This window comes from Columba livia, chromosome 1, assembly GCF_036013475.1.
Source record: "Columba livia isolate bColLiv1 breed racing homer chromosome 1, bColLiv1.pat.W.v2, whole genome shotgun sequence".
Taxonomy (NCBI): domain Eukaryota; kingdom Metazoa; phylum Chordata; class Aves; order Columbiformes; family Columbidae; genus Columba; species Columba livia.
In genome coordinates this window covers 169,051,851-169,071,949 of record NC_088602.1, presented here as the reverse complement: position 1 = coordinate 169,071,949, position 20,099 = coordinate 169,051,851, and the positions used below count along the sequence as shown (strand labels likewise).

Sequence of the window (20,099 nt, the reverse complement as noted above, 5' to 3'; positions counted from 1 at the left end):
TCACAGTGACAGCAAGTTGAACAGAACATTTTACAAGGCCTTGGCTGCCATCCATTTCCCCCATCCCACTTTATTCATTCTGCCCACAGAGAACATGTACGGAAATACAGTTATGTAAATAATAAATCCTCCCATTAGTATCCTCTGCACTTTGAAAGGCCTCTTGAGTACTGGCCAAAGCCAGTACTTTCTGTATTTTATTATTTGAATCCTTCTCTCTTTGAACTTCTGAAGCTAATGATGAAATCCATAAATTTGCACAAGACTGTTGACTGCACTTTCCATCCACTCAACTGCTGCTTCAGGACATTTGTTTAATCCAATCCTGTCTCAGAAAGCCATAGTTTCCAATAGCAATAGCACTAACAGTACAAAGTCAAGAACTCTGGAGGTGCAGGCTGTAATCTGTATTGAACTACACTGGACTAGACATACAGAAGAAAAAAAACCACGGTCATCCTGACCGAGCATTGGTGACAGTTCTGCTTCAACAAGACAACCTTAAGATGTGCCTTCTTGTCAGCACTCCTACAACAGCAGGAATAACTGAGCTTCTCCAGCTTCCTCGGAAAATGAGGTTGCAGATCAGATTATTAGCTTAAAAAGCATAGAAAGGCGCAGAAGTCTGGGTATGGAAAGACAAGTTTCTGAGTGGAGAAGAGCATATAGAAAGAAGTGCAGTAAAACTCTGAGCTATTGGAATCACTAGACGTTAGTTAGGCTAACCCATATGAAAACTGTCACATTTTCAGTGTGGAGCCTTTCTTCTTCATGGAAAGTTTTGAATCTTAAAAAGGTATGAGACAGCTGTTAAAAAGTAAGCACAAAGTTCTTATATTAGTACTTGACAATGGAGATTTAAGAAAAGATAGTCAATCTTATTTGTTATAAATGGAAAGATCTATTATTTGAGTCTATTAACATGAACAGCAAGCTCTATCTAAGAAAAGTAGTAAGTCCTGTATCATGACGAAAGATACGGGTCTTTATACTGTTTTGCCTAAAAGGCACTTTTAGAGATTCCTTCAAAAGCTTTCATACAAGAATTCCAAAGATATTTGTGCACAGAAGAACATTTTGTAAACCAGATAAGACTTTAAATACAGGGAGATAACTAATTGGCTGTCAGAGGTTTCAGTCGATGTGGCTATCTCAGGAACATTTTTCCCCCAGGTCAGGCTTTATTACATTTCATTTACAACATCACTTCATTACCACTCAAACAGCAAGAAACAAATACGTAAATATGCAATGCAAAATGCTGGGTTTAATTTGGGCCCAGAGAGCCATAAGCTGAAACATCTTTTTCAATAAAATTGGAGCACTGAGGTAACTTGACCAGCTCTATTTGTGACCCTCTTACCACAACAGAAATACAGTTAATCCAAGGCACAGTGTCCCAATGCTCCATTCACTCCATGACCAATATTAACCTGGTATAACAAATAAAGTAATCAGCCGATGAGGAGCCCTCTTGTGCCAAGAGCAGGTGAGAAAGGGTATTGTCCTTTCCAGATTCAGGCTTCCCTCCTGAGACTACTTCCAGGGAGGGCAGCTCCATGTCACTTCATGCTGCAGAAAAAGATCAAATGTTCCCTAGACACAAATGGCCCCCTTGGCCACTTGGAATAATTTGTTTGTTCAGAAGTTTAATGCTGTAAATACAAAGCCGTCTTTTCAAAATGAGTTAAACACCAAAATAATCAACATGACAGAAGAACGTAAAATGTACAGCTGTTTTTTCTACACACTCTACCTTTCTGTTCCCTACAGACAGCTCTAGATTTCTGCACATTAAGCCAGTGCTATTAGGGAGTGTTGCAGCAAACAAGTCATGTCACTTTTGGGCAATGAAAACTCTCACTGTGCATTAAGTGATTGTAACCTTGTGGATTACTCTTGCTCCTGATGCCACTGGCAGGCAAACAGCATCTCAAAAATAATTGCAGTTTAAGACCAATTATTGTAAAGGGAAAGGTGACTTTTGACATGTAGGGGACAGCTCATACGTAACGCGCTTCATTTTTTCATTTTTTTAAACTACTGCTTGTCTGTTTTTTTTTTTTTTTTTTTTTTTTTTTTACACAAGCCTTGTGTCCTTCAAAAGGTTTTTTCACTTTCTGATTTGTGAGGACTTATGACAGGAAACTCTTTGACAAAAATAAACCCTACTCAACACTCCTGAAGGAAAAGAAGTATCTCAGAAGCCTTGTTATCCCTCTTCAGTTATCTACATATTTTCTCTATTACCTCCATAAAAAAGCCATACTTTTTTCAAAGGTATAATAATTTTTCAGCACCAGTTTCTTAGTCTACTAGCTTTACAAAGGCCTGTCAAAGGCTGAAATTTGTCGACTCAGAAACATATTCAATTCCAGGCTCCCTCAGACAACAAGAAGGTTACTTCTAAAAACTGCACACTGAAATTTGAGTTCAGACTTCCGTGTGTCTCCTCAAATTTCTCTTTTAAATTGCCATTATGATGTACAGTGGACATAGTATCTGATATCCAAAACGTTTCCCCTCAGAAACCCAGGTAGCTGGAAACTTCTCCAATGCTTTTTGGTATAGAGTACTCTCTAGGAAAGGAAATTACACTTTTTCTGTAAAACACTGCTGAAAAGAGACTCCACTTGCTATTTGCATTAGATAATGAACTAACAATAAATCTTTGGAAGACTGATCTGTTTTTAATTTGCTTTGGCTGAATTTGGATGAAATGAACAGCCCAATGTTTTACATTAAATAGCTGGAAGCACTTTCACTTATAAAGCATGTGGTGGGCTTGCATTTCAGTCTAGTTCCCTTTTTGTCACTTTGATGTTTCCATCCTTGATTTGTGAATGCAATCAAACACAGTGCTTAAACATTAAATAACAAACTGCACCTGCTAATAATGGAATATTATGCTACTCGTGAAACCACAGCTCCTGCAGGCAGCATAATTTGTACTGTGGGTTCATTAGCTTCAGATATTTACATATTGAATAATAGGATCAGAAAAGTGAGAAACTGAAACAAGTTACTGGAGTGCATGAGAGCTGCTGAATACTTGATATTAGCTACAGTAGCAGCCTAACACTGAACTACATATGATCTTCTCCACAGACCAAGAAGGCCTAGTTTTGTCCAGACGCCAGTTAGTCAAACAGGGGGAAATGCATGCCACTGTTACTCATGTCTGTCACTCAGTTTTACTTATTGCTGCTCTAGCATGAAAGCAAAGTTCTCTGTCTTATGTAAAGAGACTGGAACATCTATATAGTGTTTTTCATTACCTTTAGATATATATTGGCTGTGTTTTTTTCCACCATGTGTATACATGAGGGCTTATGTGTATTATATAAGTGTCCAAACATGTACATGGGTGTATGTGATGACTGGAGGTACTGACAGTAATTAGAGGGTACTCCATCACTATTAAAAAAGAAAAAAAGAATAGGAAAGAATTTTATTTAATTTCTTTTTGAAAATGTTCTTGAGTATGCTTTGACATTAAATAGGCAAGGAAAGACAGGAAGCATAAGTTGTAACAAATACAAAATGATGTAATTTAAAATGCACGAACATGTAAAAGACAGATCCCTCAGCTAGCATAAACTGTCATTGAGCTGTTGACTTAAATGATAAGGTGACAGCCAGCAATCTGCCCCACTGCAATTAAAGGAGTCACACATTATGATTCTGTGATTATTATAGAACAGAAAAGGAAGATGTATGTGAACTGTGTTGGAACTAAGAGACTCATTAGGTCAGCAATCCCTGTTTTTTCTAGGTGGGGAGCTATACAGTTTGTCTCAAAAGGAAGCCAGTTATCCAAAGTTGACATCCTCCATGTGGCCTCACCTATAACTCCTGCACAGTATGGATGATCATCATATGCACAGTTGTCCTGGTGCATATGTGCTGTCCTAGCAGCCGGGCATATACTGCACGTATATCACACAGTGCATGCACACATATATCTTCCTCTGTGTAAAAAAAAAAACCAAAAACTTGGAGGACTGCAGTTACAATTTTTGTGGTGGAAGCTTTACCTAGTCACCCTTTTCTCTGGTGGATAGGGGGGTATTGCTATGTGCAGAGTAAGCTCAACATGACAAGGAAGGGATTTGAACACCAAAGGAAAAGAGCTGACCTGCAGCCTGCTCGTGGGCACCACACAAGTTCTTCTGGCAAGCTGCAAATAGTTACTGGGCCACAGGCTGAGCATTCTGTTATAAACCATGTGCCTAGTTAATTAAACTAACCTCAATAGCAACAATAAATTACAAACAAGTTATTCCTTCAATAACTGAATAAACTGAAGTCATAACTGAAAAAGAAAGTTAAAGAATCAGCTCCAAAGGCACAGAGATTTTGTTGTGCGCTGCTTTTCAGAGAACCAAATTACATAAGCTCAGTTTATAAAACACCTTTCCTCACTCAGATCTGCAAACACCACTTGGGTCTGGAAGTCAGTTTAATTCTTTTCTGCCCATGAATCACAATAAGCAATAACATTTATGTAACAGGACTCTCATGAACAATTGTAGCAATGACGCACAAAACAGAAAAAAACAGATGAGTCTTCACGTAACTGTTCTGGCTCTGCAGTACTAACAATAGTAACAATAACAAAAAGTAGTAGATGTCATTTTTGCCAGAAAGAAAGAAGATAATATTTGACTATGCTTAGCAGCAATAACTGTTGATTATAACATCTTTTCCATATCATCACTTTCTGTCCACAACTATATTTAAAGTTTCAGTCTTTGAAGTTCTTGTTTTTTTCATCCTCATTCTTTATTTCTAACTTCTACCTCGCTTTGAAATGGTCATAAGTCTATTTGGATACTACACTCAGGGATGAACCGAGTCACGGAGATACTTTATTGTGTGCTCTTTCTGTCATCTGTAATTTCTCTCGACATTTGTCATTTTAAACCAGGTTCCAAGTTGCTGCTAAATATAAAGTCTCTTATTGAATACATGTTCCTTGCCTCTAAAGTCCTGTCCCATTAGTGCAAAGTTACAGCCACATTAAGAAAAACTGCGTCATACAACTCCCACTGCCTTGCCACAAACATATCTGCATCTGTTTGCAAAGTTGAAAAGTCACGAAAGAATAGTATTCTGTAGTTATATTGCATCGACTATTGACAAAGATCTCTAAACATAAATTTCAGACTCAGATTAACATGACTTTCAGACTTAGATTATACCTGCCAGTAGACATTTGTTCATACAACAAAAATGAAGCTCATACTCTGCTTTTCTTTCCTGCCTTTTGGGTTTTTCTCCAGAGAACACTTATTGTATATTTCTGCTGCCTATTGTATACACCAGCTGCATATCAGCTGGCAGATGTTGCCCCAGAAATGTCAGCTGCTGCTTGAGGCAGGGAGTGAATGCAACTCGAGATGCCCTGGTGACAGCTTGACACTTATGGTGGCAATGTGTAAATATTTAAGCCAGCATGTAACACAAAACCAGTCTTTTTTTTCTTTTTTTTTAATTTATTTGGGAGATGCAAAGATTGATGTGTGGGCAGAAGCCCAAATGGATTGACTGCTTTTTGAAACCATCTCAAACTAGTTCCTGGAACATATTCCGCATCCAGTAACTATGAAGAGACCCGCTTCTTAAGGCAGTAAGGAATGCTATTGTTTTAAAGCAGTTAATTGCTTTTATGCTGAAACATTAGTATACACAAATATGCAAAATATATAAAATAAATGGCCTGTATACTACTTATGTCAATAGTTCCCCTTTACTACATTTCTATCTATCAATTTCTACTGGCATGTCAAATGTCTTTTCAAATAAACAGCACCAAAAAACTTACAAACTATAAATTAAAAACTTTGGACACAATCATTAAGGAAACTGTATGATGTATACTTAGTAGTAGAACTCTCTTTATGAATTAGCTTAGTGTAGTCATGAGAAGCGAAAAAAACCCCAAAACCTAAATATGCCAAGTTCAAATTAAATGTAGTCTACTCCTAGGGCTACAAGACCAGATCCTACAAAATATCAGATTCATTTTGGATACACAGTATTTACTTAAAAATAAGTTTATCTTCTTCTCTTTCACAAATTACAATCCAAGGGTGGTCTGGTTTTGTTCGCTGAGTATAGATTTTGAAGTCACTTCCCTCTATCCTGCGTTTGTGTTGCATTACAGTTCAGCTTAAATAGGTTGCAGATGAACAAGCTATGTACATGAGCTGCTCCATGCTGGCTACCCCAAGCTTGTATTTGGTTTGTGTGGCAAGGTTTAGGTGGTGGGGTGGGTGGGAGATGCTACGGGAGTGACTTATGTCAAAAGCTGCTGGAAGCTTCCCCTGTGTCCAACAGAGTCAGTGCCATCCGACTCCAAGACAGGCCTGCCAAAGTCGAGCCCATTAATGATGGTGGTAGCACCTCTGAGGTAATTTATTTAAGAAGGGGGAAAAGTTGCTGTGCAAGAGCAACCAACCGCAGCCAGCAGAAAGAAGTGAGAATATGTGAGAGAAACAGCTCTGCAGACACCAGCGTCAGTGCAGAAGGTGCTCCAGGTATCAGAGCAGAGATTCCCCTGCAGCCTGTGGGGATGGCCATGGTGAGGCCAGCTGTCCCCCCACAGCCCACGGATGTCCATGCTGGAGCAGAGATCCATCTGCAGCCTGTGGAGAATCCTGTGCTGAACCCCTCATTGTTTATTACTAGACATATAGAGTACAAAAACTGCCAGAAGTGCCAAAGGAGAGTGGTGTGGCATAGCTGAAGAGAGTGTGAATTCTTTTAAAACTATCTGCAGAACGTTGTCACCTTTTTCTAGTGTTAGAAACATATACCTGTTTGGACCTTTCTCAGCTACATGATCTTGACATTGTGCCTGAAGTTATCTCAACATTTCTGAATTCATTTCAGATTCAGTTTCTCATTTCATACTGTTCAGTAAGCATTTTCCTCCCTGCACACACCATTTCTTGAGTATTTTGCTGTGCTACATGTGTCAGCGAGTCACTGCAGTGCGTTATTCTCTCACTGCAGTATTACTGAGGAATATGGTTTTGAAACTGCAGTGTGAACAGCTCTAAGTTTTCCTCTCTGCCACTGATTTCACAGTAAAAAACAGGACTAACATGGTCATATGTCAACATATGAACAGACAGTAGTCAAAGGAGAATGAACCAACAACCACGTGAATTTCACAAAAGGTAAAATTGTTTTTCAGCCCAGCAGCTGCAGCCTGTTGCCTCTGGATAAGTTCTGTGGCCAAAGCCACAGGCAATACTTGTTTTATCTGGGAGCAAACTTTTCTCATTGGAAACAATATATTATACATGAACAATTGGAAAAGAGACCTGCTGTTTGCATCTTCCAGCATTAAAACTCAGAATGATGCATAGTCTTACCAAAAGGAGAAGTAAAAATAATGAGAAATAAACTAAGCATTAACCGATTACACCATTATTTTAAACTCAAGTGTTATGCAGCACAGTTGCTACTCTGTGGCATGGGGGAGGGATCGTACCAAGAATGTAGTTATTTCCTTCAGGATTCTAATTTTAATTTAGAAACTAAAGTGATCATAAAATATACATGTTAGAGTTTAATTTTAGGTCAGAGTCGTGTTAAAAAAGATTGCTACCCTAGATTTTAAACACATTAGCCTGAATCATCTAACACAAGCTCATTTTTTTCATTCTGAGTTTAGAAAATGTACAATTACTGATGCTGGCAAGAAGTCACACCAAGGCCAAATGAGATTAATAAGGAATAAAACTGCATGTCAGTAGCATAATAGAAAATGAAATGAATAATCAAATGGCCAGATCATTCATGCAGCCTAGGCAGCAAAGTCCAAGTAAATGGGTTTGAAAGCCACAAGAAAACTCTATAGTAAGTGCTTAAATCATCAGTTTGAAAAAGTTTTCTGTGCAGAATGTTGCAGTAAGTTTCATAATACCTAAAATATAAAGTGACTTCATAGCTTTCACTGCTGACCTTAGTACAGTAATAAATCTGAAAAAAATCACAAACTAGGAAATGACTGGTTTGATACTATTGGATAGAGGTGTAAAGAGGGAGGATTCATTCCCCATCCATTTTCTACACTGCCCAAATTTCAGAGATTTTTTCAGTATCCCTCTTGGTGGAAGCAGGGCAGAGTTCCAGATGCAAAGCTGAAGAGCCACAGCAACACTCTTGTGTTCTTGGATTTTGGGTTGCAATTGCTACAGACATTGGGATGTTCACAGAAGACATGGAATAAGTGAACAATGGCTGCCATTGAAAACATCTGTCAACAACAACAGCACTAAAGATGCTGACTTCCAGGCTACATGAAAGAAAAGGTTATGGTAACCAGTTGATGTAACCAGTCATATGTTCTTGTATTGACCAGGACCCGCATTCATTCAAAAACTTTTTTAAAAAGGAAAAATTTAATTATTCTGGAGAGAAACAGGTTTCATTGTCTCCTCCCTTGTGTGCTCCAGGAAAGCATGCCTTTCAAGTACACAGGCAGAAAATCTACACATGAAAGGGAGATGATGTACAGCATCTGTATAAAAGCCTAAAGCCTGTAACCTGAAAATCTCTCTACTGCTTTCATCACTGAGAGAAGCACAATGCATATTAGCATGGGTGTGAGTCAGTTAAGCACAAGTAAAGCTAACTATTCTATTATATCTATTCTGCACAGAAGTGAGACTAAAGTCCTGCTTAAGCACTCTTAGGAAAATTCAGGAGAGAACACTGCCTAGGCAAAAGAGAGATGGTGTCTTTAAAACTTGCTCCTGCTACCTATCAATATATTTTTAGACACTTTACATTCATTTTTACATTTTACATTGTCCAGAAAGTATTTACTGGCTTAGGACATTGTGTTGGAAATAACATTGATATAAACGATTCGTACGTACTATCTAATTATTTCAATGTTTAGGATTAAGAAAGGAGAGATGTTAGGTTGCTTTCAAACTATCAAAATAATGTCCAAGTCTTGGTGCCTAGACTGACAGGAAAAGGAAGGCAGAGGTCTAGTTAGACCTCTGGAAAGAGTACCACGAGCCACAGCAAAGAGTGAAGCAGGTAGCTAAAATAAAATTTAGGTGCAGAAATGTGGATTGCATTCGGTAGAATTTAGGCCATCCAAACACAGCACTCATTTTCTTTTTTGCATACCACAGTGGATGAAATTCTGTGGCCTACTTGTGCATAAGATTGAAAAAGATTACTGTAATGGCCTGTTTTGGTCTTCAACCCATGTGTCTGATTTTCCTTCAGGCTATGCTTTCCCACTGCTCTGGCAATAAATAGCCTATATTTAGGCATGCTTAAAAGCATTTTTTCCACTGCCAAAACAGAGTAAAGGGGTTTCAGAGTAAGCAAAACTTATACCCTCAGATACTACAAAGCTTTAAATGCTGAAAATTTTTTTCAGGAAAGCTCTCTTACCTCTTTTTCCATTTGAAGACCTTCTGCTCTGATATTTCTCTCAAACACTTCCCTCTTTTCTGTCTGTGGATTCGATTTTCTGTACACCAGGATGTAGTCAATCCGACATTTCCCATCTCTAAAATATAGTCCATTGGCTTTATTCTTATCAGGTACTTCCTGTAAAGAGAAAGTGAAACATTTCAGTAGTGTTAATTTTTTCAGTAATGTTAATTTGCCTCAGTAATTGCTGCATTGCTGTTTGCATCAGTAGTTTTCAGTAATACTCAACAGGAAAGGTAAGGAATCATAACAAGCTGTTCAGGCTTCTAGGTGCTTTACATGTAGTCACCTGAAAGAAGGACAGACTTCCTGATTTCCAAACCAGGAGGTATTCTTAGGCAGATGTTTGGTCATAAAGGCATAGGGCAGGATTAAACAGAGAACGCAAGCCAACATTCCTCTCCCACCACATCCTCCGTAAAATTAGTAATAACTTCTTACATATAAAATAAAGCAGAGAATAGTGTTACTAAAGTGTAAATTTAAAATTAGTAACTTGGTATTATAGAATGTCTTTGTACGTGTGAGAAAAATAAACAATGGCATGAACATCTACTGTGGTGAGAAACATTAAGATCTGGTACAGAGGTTCTCATTGCTTTGGGATGACTCTAGTACCTCTGCCTCACAGGACACAGAAAATGGTATGAAGGTCCTGTACTTACCTCACCATACCTCATCAGACTACATACAGAATATTCTTGGCTTAAGGAACACCTGAGAAAAACTACTGGATTTAATAGAAAATAATTTCTAGTGGTCAGTATAGCAGTATGTAAACACAACAAATACTGTTTCTTGGACGTTTTCTGCAAAGAACGTGCCTGCTCAAATCTTTGCTCTGACAGAAATAAGCATCTTGATTTCACTGCTAATAAGAGGTCAAGCAGGTCCCTATCCTGAGGAGAGAGAAGACCAAACTGCTGGTCTTTTGCCAGAAATTCATGAGACGAAACTCTCCACAGACCCTCCTCACAATTTAACATTACTTTCACATAATACGAGTCCTGTCCAGGGGTTAAGCTTTCACTCTGAAACAAGTTGAAATTGTGTGTCAGTTTGTGGGTTGGAGTGTTTGGTAAAAGAAGTGCACACTGTGAATGGCAGATGGGAACAGACAGCCCTACCTCAGAGTAACGGCATGGGCAGGGACCTTCAGGGACATCAAGATCAGTCCAGCTTCAAGCTGAAAGCTGGAGGCCAGTATCTAAGGGAGTGCCTCAGGGATCAGTACTGGGGCCCATATTATTCAATATATTCATTAACGATTTAGACGGGGTAATGGGATCAAGCTGGAACACAAGAGGTTCCACTTAAATTTGAGAAGAAACTTCTTCTCAGTGAGGGTGACAGAGCATTGGAACAGGCTGCCCAGGGAGGTTGTGGAGTCTCCTTCTCTGGAGACATTCAAAACCCGCCTGGACATGTTCCTGTGTGACCTCACCTAGGCGTTCCTGCTCCAGCAGGGGGATTGGACTAGATGATCTTTTGAGGTCCCTTCCAATCCCAAACACACTGTGATACTGTGATACTGTGAAAGGAGGGCTAGACTAATTCCTCTCTGTTTTCCAGATTCTGCTCAACCATTCCTGCCAGAAATAGCTATGGCCTATAATACATGATTGAATTTCTGAAAAAAAAAGAAGATTTTGCCTTTCACATCTAGGAAAAGTGGAGAATTTTCAAAATACTGTCTCCATAGGAGAACTGTTTCTGAATTTGAATGGCAAAAAGTGAGCGTAATAATAGGACAAACGATTCTTACAGAAAAAAAAAAAAGCCATAATATTCACATTCAAAGAGTTTAGTGACAGTTATCTTCCTGATTCTCAGCAGGCATTTTAATTAAATGAAAAAAACAATGAAAGCACCCGAAATGTTTCATCCCCTTAGTACATACAGTTTACTGAATGTAAAAAGGGGGATTTTTCTAAGATTCTTTTATTACAGTGCCTAACTCCTGATATAACTTAATGCAGACTTGATATAGTGGAACAGTTATTTGAGCTGAAAAAGAAGGCAAGCAAAAAGATTTAAGCCCTGAGGAAATAACAGTAAGAAACCATTTATATCTATACTGCATATCCTGCTGACAAATAATATTATCAGCATATCAGAAGTATTTTTTACAGAGCATTAAATATGAGAAGAGCTCATGAAGCACAGTTTATTTTTTTTCCAGAAAATCTCTGTATTGAGAAGATATAAAAGACCCAAGAGGGTATTTAAGGTTATTTAAATAAAGAAAGGGTGCAGCAGGAGATTTAGAGGCAGTGGGTCAGTGTGGTGGTCCTGGCCTGATTTCTGCATCCAGAAGGAATCCAGGTTTAAAATTCAACACTGCTCTGGAATGCAAACAGATGATTTGTAGGGGCAATCAGGAGATTCACTTCAAATGTACACTCCTGACCTGGACTAAAATCTTAGTACAGACATATCCAGAGTGTACCACAAGGAAAGGGTCTTTCTTTGTGTGCAGCAGTGACTCCACTGGAAAAATAGGTTTGCTCTTTATGCATCCTATGTTTTATCTTTCTCTGAAGAAAATTGGTTTGCCCTACACTGACTCATCAGTGTATGTAGAAACTTATATTACAGAGGGTCTGTGAGATTTACCCGAGTTATTTGACTTGCAGGATTTCTTCTATAAATACAACTTCCTGAGACAACTACTTTCTCTTGGACTTGTGAAACACTCTCAGGTACAGTACTGTCATTTTTACTCAGGAAGGCAGCTTGGACTTCTTTAGCTGTACTTGGAGGTCCTCTTCATTTTAGGAACACAGCATGTCAAATCCAGACTGATAAAACCCTGCTAGACTGGTATGGCCTCTGAGAAGGAACCCTTTTCTGCTGCTCTTTGTTATAGCCTGGAAGGCAGCTTTATAGACTGATCCTGAACTTAGGAGAACTCTGAGGATCTAACGTGATATGGAGAAAGCCAGGTTGGCCGAGCAATGTCAGGAAATAGCAGCTGCAGGGCTTTTACATTGCCCACAGTGTTCCAGGCTTACACTACTCTAGAAAAGACGCTTCTCCTACCTTGAGCTTCAGTGAGCCTTTTCCAGACATTGCATCTCCTTCCCCTGTGCTGTGACTTCAAAATTCTGTTTTCCTAAACTTATTAAACAAAATGTCTGGAACCAAGTCTGACTGCAGTTTTTGATGGGGAAGTGGTATAGTGTCCTGGTTTTGCTAAAAACAAGTTTCTCTTTCAGTGAATTTGCCTGTCAGCTAAAGCCTTCATATTAACTGCATTTTCCTGGAGAACCAGACACATGTTTTGGTAAACCTAGCAATGGAATGCAAACTTATTGATAAGCACGGATGGACATCTCGAGAGAGGGGCGAGGAGAAGCAAGTGAGCAAGAAACTGACCAACTGGGTATAACATTCCATTCACGTGAATACTTCATAAAAAAGTGGGAGATCACGAGGATCTCGTGTGCTTTTCCCTTTTCCCTTCTGCTTATGGCCGACATTAGGAGAGGACCTTGCTAGTCGTCCCTGCGAACTGAGGCCTAGTGACAGACTGAATCCAGCTCCTATTGGCTGCGGAGTCTAATCCAGGACTTTGGTTGCCGGCTCTGCAGTTGCTGAGACTTTCAAGATTGGTTTTGTATATTTTGTATTATTTTCTCTATTCTTATTAGTAGCATTAGTAAAACATCTTTAATTTTTTCCAACTCTCTTCACTCTGTGCTTCTTTTCCTCCCAATCGCCTCTCCTTAGTGAAAAGGGGGGAGAGGGGGTTAACAATACATCTGCCAGGGTTTTATTGTCACCCCGCAATCTTATCCCTCGACATATAGTCATGTATGTCAAATCTCCATTCCTTCATTTGAAGAAGTATGCTGAGATACTTCACTCTAGCAAGAAGTTTAGCATTTCTGGCTATCTTTGCAGCTTTATTTGTAATATGCATATCTAAAGTTGTACAATCAAGAATACTTTTGCAAGGAATGGATGATGGCAGAGCGGTGGATGTGGTCTACCTTGACTTCAGTAAAGCCTTTGACACAGTCTCCCACAGCATCCTCACAGCTAAGTTGAGGAGGTGTGGTCTAGACAATAGAGTAGTGAGGTGGGTTGCAAACTGGCTTAAGGAGAGAAGCCAGAGAATGGTAGTCAATGGTGCGGAGTCTAGTTGGAGGCCAGTATCTAGTGGAGTGCCTCAGGGGTCAGTACTGGGGCCAATATTATTCAACATATTCATTAACGATTTAGATGAGAGAATAGAGTGTACTATCAGCAAGTTTGCTGATGACACCAAGCTGGGAGAAGTGGTTGACACGCCAGAAGGCTGTGCTGCCATCCAGCGAGACCTGGATAGGCTGGAGAGTTGGGCAGGGAATAACCTGATGAAATTTAACAAGGGAAAGTGTAGAGTCCTGCATCTGGGCAGGAACAACCCCAGATTCCAGTATAGGTTGTGAAATTACATATTAGAGAGCAGTGTAGGGGAAAGGGACCTGGGGGTCCTGGTGGACAGCAGGATGACCATGAGCCAGCACTGTGCCCTTGTGGCCAGGAAGGCCAATGGCATCCTGGGGTGTATTACAAGGGGGGTGGTCAGTAGGTCGAGAGACGTTCTCCTTCCCCTTTACTCCGCCCTGGTGAGACCCCATCTAGAATATTGTGTCCAGTTCTGGGCCCCTCCGTTCAAGAAGGACAGGGAGGAGTAGAACTGCTGGAGAGGGTCCAGCGTAGGGCAACAAAGGTGATGAAGAGAGTGGAGCACCTCCCTTATGAAGAAAGGCTGAGGGAGCTGGGTCTCTTTAGTTTGGAGAAGAGGAGACTAAGGGGGGACCTCATTAATGTTTATAAATATATAAAGGGTGAGTGCCATGAGGATGGAGCCAGGCTCTTCTCGGTGGCAAACAATGATAGGACAAGGGGCAGTGGGATCAAGCTGGAACACAAGAGGTTCCACTTAAATTTGAGAAAAAACTTCTTCTCAGTAAGGGTGACAGAGCACTGGAACAGGCTGCCCAGGGAGGTTGTGGAGTCTCCTTCTCTGGAGACATTCAAAACCCACCTAGACATGTTCCTGTGCGACCTCACTTAGGTGTTTCTGCTCCAGCAGCGGGATTGGACTAGATGATCTTTTGAGGTCCCTTCCAATCCCAAACATACTGTGATACTGTGAAGGAATGCACTAGTTTTCACATCCTCAGCTCCACAACTGGGAGCCATCAACATTCATAGACATGACTCATGCACAGGTATGTGCTAGGAGAGCTTTAGACTGAAGGGCTTACTCAGATGTTTCACTATCTAAAATTAGAGGATTTGTAACCCTAACAGCTATAGAGACGTTAAATGCAACTTGTAAACAAAAATGCAGTTAGGGAAATGAAGGAAATTCGAAACTTTACCTGCAGGTCTTTAAAAAAATAAGTCAGAAGTGACTCCTATGTTCACTGATTAGATTCTTTCTTCATTCCTAGTTATTTTGGTACGTGGTTATTATCAATATGGTTGGTTCAATGAAGACAGGATCTTTGAATTTCCAAATAGATTGTTTTTTCCTGTCGTTTGTGGCTACTTGAAAAGAGAGTCCTCCGTATGTGACTTCACAGCTGGTGGAGGGGGTTAATACGTGCACCAGTGATAACTTATGCAGAAAAAGAGGAACCCAGAACCATCCAGTTTTTAAGGCATAGTTCTAATCAAAGAACAAGTATATTTTCTCTGTGTGTTCTTTTTTTCTCAAAATCCTTTTGCTCATTTAGATCATAAGTTTTTGGAAGCTGCAACTTCAGTTTTTCATGTATTTTCACTGGTTGGTATATTTTATTGACATAGTAATATATTTAATTACATGCAGCTTTTCTAAAAATGAAATTACCTACACTGCAAATCCAAGTGCTCAAAAGTTAGGAAACAACAGATTTTAAGTTTTCTCTGAATGCTAAGATAATGTGTTTCCGTATCCATCTGGATCACTGAAGAAGACAGGGATTTGGTGAAAAAAAAATGTGTAGATAGCTCATATTCTGCTAAATGTATACGAGAAAACTGAGCTTAAACTGCACAAGCTGTCATAAGTGCCATAAGAAACATCAGAATCCTTATTTTGCAACATAAATACTTTTTTTCTGCCATAATCTTCAGTGCAAGCTTCAGTTTATAAAAGAGACTGTTCAAACAAACTCTTTTCTGGACAGTGTTAATAGCACTGCCTCCAAATACCAACAGAGTTTGATGCTTAAACTGAAGAATGTAGGAATGACTCTTACAATTTTAATTTCAAAACTTCCTACTTTAGCTGGAATGCCAAGCTGGAATGCCAAATTTTGTCCCAACTCCATTGGGACAAATGTTCCAACTCCCTTGTTTGGGTAAAGAAGACTAATTTATTACTCCATAGAAAGAAAGGTAGAATGGATGCATACCTAGACTACAGGTACTAAACCATTTTTCCTTCAATTTTTACCTTGTTTCTGCTGCTACTCCAGTTCTCAGAAAATGATACTTCAGTGGAAGGAATACAATATTTTAGTGACAACATGTCCCTGGATTTAAACTGTAAACCATACACCTGTTATATTGTCATATGTAAAAAGTATTTTGACCAATGCACACAAAGGGAAAAGTGATTTTTAATTTTCTCAGATTGTAGCCATGTTTGAATGAAATATAAAACGAAGGGGAAAAAAAAATGTCTTTAGCCAAAGGACAAGCTGAATTCCAATTTGGCTCCGCATCTGTTAAGGAACTGTTGATAAATCTCCATCCATAGAATCTTCACTGGATCTTCTGCTTGAGCATGAACAACTAGAACTTGAAGCAAATAATATTTCAACTTGACAGCTAAACAAAAGTGATGAGAAACCTTTGGTATGTCCTTGTAAATTTTTTTATTACAAATTCATATTAACAATCTCAGCCAGAAATCAAGCTATTTGTCTGCAATATTACCTACAAAATTAAACCAAACAAACATCAACACATTCAGAAAGACTTTGACTGGTGCCAGATCACCTGTCCTGATGACTTTAGGGGGATTTACAGGTTCTCTTAGCTACTAAACTAAACTGAAAGATTGAAAAGAAGCTTGAAGCTTCAGAGTCCACCCCACCACTGTGTAGTTGTGCTCTCACATTTACCCCTACAAACTGTGTATGTTTTCCTTACAGAATTAAGCAGGGGCCAAGTATTTTGAAACCTTTTTTTGGAGGCTACAGCATCCCGCAGCTCCTATTAAGACTTCTGATTTTCTTTGGTTGGTTGGTTTTAATTTTGTTTTGTTTGTTTGGGTTTGTTTTGTTTGTTTGTTTTTCCTCTTATAAATGTGTATGACCTACATTGCTATTTTCCTCAGTTATGGTTATGCAAAAAAAAAAAAAAAGTTAATCTGTTCGACTAGGAAACTATTCCTTAGACATTTTCCCCTTCCCTTTAAAAAACAACAAAGATGCATGAAAGAGGGAAAAAAAAAAAGTTTTGGAGTATTGTTTTTTCAGTATTGTTAAATTAACAGCACCATATTTTGCTTTATATCACCCTTTGTCCTTCTGACTATTTTCTGATCATTTTCATTTTTTCTCTAACTTGCAAAGATCATGTGCCTTTCACCCACGCACTTTTGTTAAAAACCATATAGCACATGATCCCAAAATGTCACACAGGAATATCGTGTCAGGTTAGCAGAATAGAATAGAATAGAATAGAATAGAATAGAATAGAATAGAATAGAATAGAATAGAATAGAATAGAATAGATGATATGTTAGCATACTAGTGTAATAATATAATAATTATAATATTATAAGCAGGTAAAGAGGGCCCTTTGTAAGTTGCATGGGAAGCTGGGGAAGAGCAATGAATAAAGAGAAGATGAAATTGTGAGCAAGGTCAAACATATCTCTGGGTGCCCTGAATTTTGTTGCTTTAATTATCTATCTAAACATTCTGGGAGTGCAGCTCTCTATGGGCTGAATTTCTAGCACAAGGAAAATCTCTGACTCTCTCCTCAGCAGTGTTTCACAAAAGAACCTGCACCACAAAACCCTCTAGTTCCTGAAAAAGACATAGTCTGCAATTATATTTTCTAATCTTTATCTAAACTAGTAAACAAAACAGGGTCAGGGCAGGGGCTTCAGCAACAACCTATAGTTTTCCATGTTTTTTAATTGCTAGCATGGTCCCTGCCAGATCTGAACTGTGCCAGTCATCCCTCTGCCAAAAAATCATCAAGCACAGCTTGCAGGTAACATCAGACCACTCCAGTAAGTAGCCTGAATGTAGTCGCACTTCTGAGGTGGGAGAAAGGAGACACGATGATTCTCGTGAGAGATTTATGATAAATTCTCCTCCTCCCTCCTTCCCCACAAAGGATTAATACAGGGAAAACATCGGACTTGACTGGTCCAGAAAACAAACAGACAACAAAAAGCTTTTCAATAAGGGTTCATGAAATCAATAACACTTCCCTTTAACTTGAGATATTTTATATTTCAGCATTATAAACTTACAATGGGAAAACTGTCCCCATAACAAAGGTCAGATACAAATCAAATTACATTTATTCCCTCTTTATAATGGGCATGAATAATTATTATAATAATAATTATGTGTATTCTTACCTCTCCCACAACTTCCAACCTGCTGGCATCATCAGAAGTACTGGTCAAATTACCATGGTGAAGCAGGGAGTCATCATCTTTGGAAGGGCTGTTCACGCCTTCTAACTCATCAAAAAAAACATTGACATCCTTAGCTACTAAAAACAAACAAACAAAAATATACATTCAAATCACCATTGAGTCAAATGAAGACACCGAGTGTAACACATTTTAAACAATATCACTTTTTAGTTTTGGTTTAACTATCTACTATGTTACGTTTAAAATCTCACGTGCATTGGTGGAGTGCTTTCTTCACCTGTGAAGCAGATAAAGATTTAGGATACCACAATACCTCTCTGATGACAAATAAGAAATCTGCTGTCACAATAAAACATACATTAGCTATCTACTCAGCTTCTCTTGGGTGAGAGGCTTAAACAATTGCCTTTTGGATCATTATAGTCTCTGAAAATTTATTATTGTAAAGAAGCAGATTTTCAACCTACTGTATAAAGTATCAAGTTAGAAGTTGTATAGACCTGTGGGGCAGCCAGAGGCAGAAGACCTCAAATAAATACTGTTATTTGAACGGTACCAAAATAAGGAGCCTGAGCAGAAGTTTGTCTTTGCACAATCTGGCATGTTGTAATGCATGTAAAGCTGGCATGTTCAAATCTACCTACTGCACAGCCCTTAGTTGCGCATGAAGCAATAGCTTAAATTGACAGGATGCTGTGGTAAACCCAACCTTGATAAAAAGTGAAGAGATATACAGGCCTGGAGGACATCTCCCTGTCCTGGGGTTTAGCAGTGGGGCTCGCAGCCAAGGCAGAGCCAGTGCAGCCAAGGGTAGCCCCTTCCCTCTGGTGTTTGTGGGGAGAGGCCCCCCAAGACAGCACCATGGGGATGCCTTGCCTGACCATCCTGGGGCTGTGTCTGACCCATGGGCTGGCATCTTGGCTTGGCCTGTTACCCCACCCTTCTCACTGTCTGGGATGGTGGGACAGGCTGAGGCTGCCAAGCCCTGCCCTGCCACCTGCCGTGGGGAGCCCCCAGCCCCAGTGGTGCCCTGACAGGAGATACCTGCTTGAGTAAATGGGTTGAATTTCTTCCACCTTTCATGCAATGCTATGTCATGTGATATTTTTACTCTAATTAAGAAAACAAACAAACAAACAAAACAAAACAAAAACCCCAACAAAACAAATACAAACAAAAAAAACACTAAACACACTAGAAGGAATGAATCAAAAGTTGGCACTGTAGTCATGATTAGAGCAGCGTTAGCCTTAGAGTGACATTCCCTGTTCTGCTGAGCAAGAAGGTGATGAGGGTGTGGGAAGAGCAGTTGTGCATGTCTATGGTCCCTCCTAAGGGCCACTGATCTGCTGATTGGGTGGCTGTTGGATGGGACACGCAGGGTGGAAAGGTTGTGACCAGTGAGGTCCACATTTGTACCCCCTATGCTGCAGATCTGGTATGGAAGGGTGATGAAGAGATGTGTGGCGGGGGGAAGAAAAATGCCTTTTCTGAGCCTCAGGCTTCAACTGTGGATAGACTTCATCTCTCCAACCTCATATTTCACAGGTAAAATCCAAAATTACAATAGTAGAGTCAAAACTGTTGGAAAGGACCCTCAAAGGTCAGCTACGGAGCCGCTTCCCCTGACTATAGCGGGATCAAACAACTATCACTCTTGATAGAGATTTGTCTAACTCACTATTTTTCACTTTTTCTTTTTGAACTTGACTGACTTTTGGAATAATTTTTCTATTGTGCAATAACCTCCCGATCTTTTTGTTTCTCTGCGACTCCCCTAACTTACTGACAGGCAGTTGTAGCTCCTGTTGACAAGGATTTATATTAACAGAGCACCACCAAAAATCTCTAATTGCTGGACACAACTGAGTTCCATTTCTAACTCCTGGCTGCAGGTGTAAAAATCCATTCCCTCCCTGTGGAGAGACTGAAAAGCTGCCAGAAATTAAGGGCCGTTAACTATTCCTAGCCATCATGAACATTTTGTGACCTCCTCTTCACCTTTTCCTTCTTC

General features: G+C 39.5%; 1 protein-coding gene across 9 annotated transcripts in view; it reads right to left on the bottom strand.

The window, feature by feature from the left end:
• ANO4 (anoctamin 4) overlaps positions 1–20,099 on the bottom strand; it is a 215,941-nt gene that overhangs the window by 83,928 nt on the left and 111,914 nt on the right. For 7 of the 9 annotated variants that reach the window (XM_021283843.2, XM_065044218.1, XM_065044245.1 and 4 more), the window contains 2 exons: positions 18,065–18,201; positions 9,433–9,591 (listed from right to left, as the gene is read on the bottom strand). In XM_021283843.2, the coding sequence (XP_021139518.2) occupies positions 9,433–9,591; positions 18,065–18,201 (296 nt within the window). The remainder of the gene's footprint in view (positions 1–9,432; positions 9,592–18,064; positions 18,202–20,099) is intronic. The other 2 variants (XM_065044232.1, XM_021283846.2) reach the window with 1 other exon arrangement.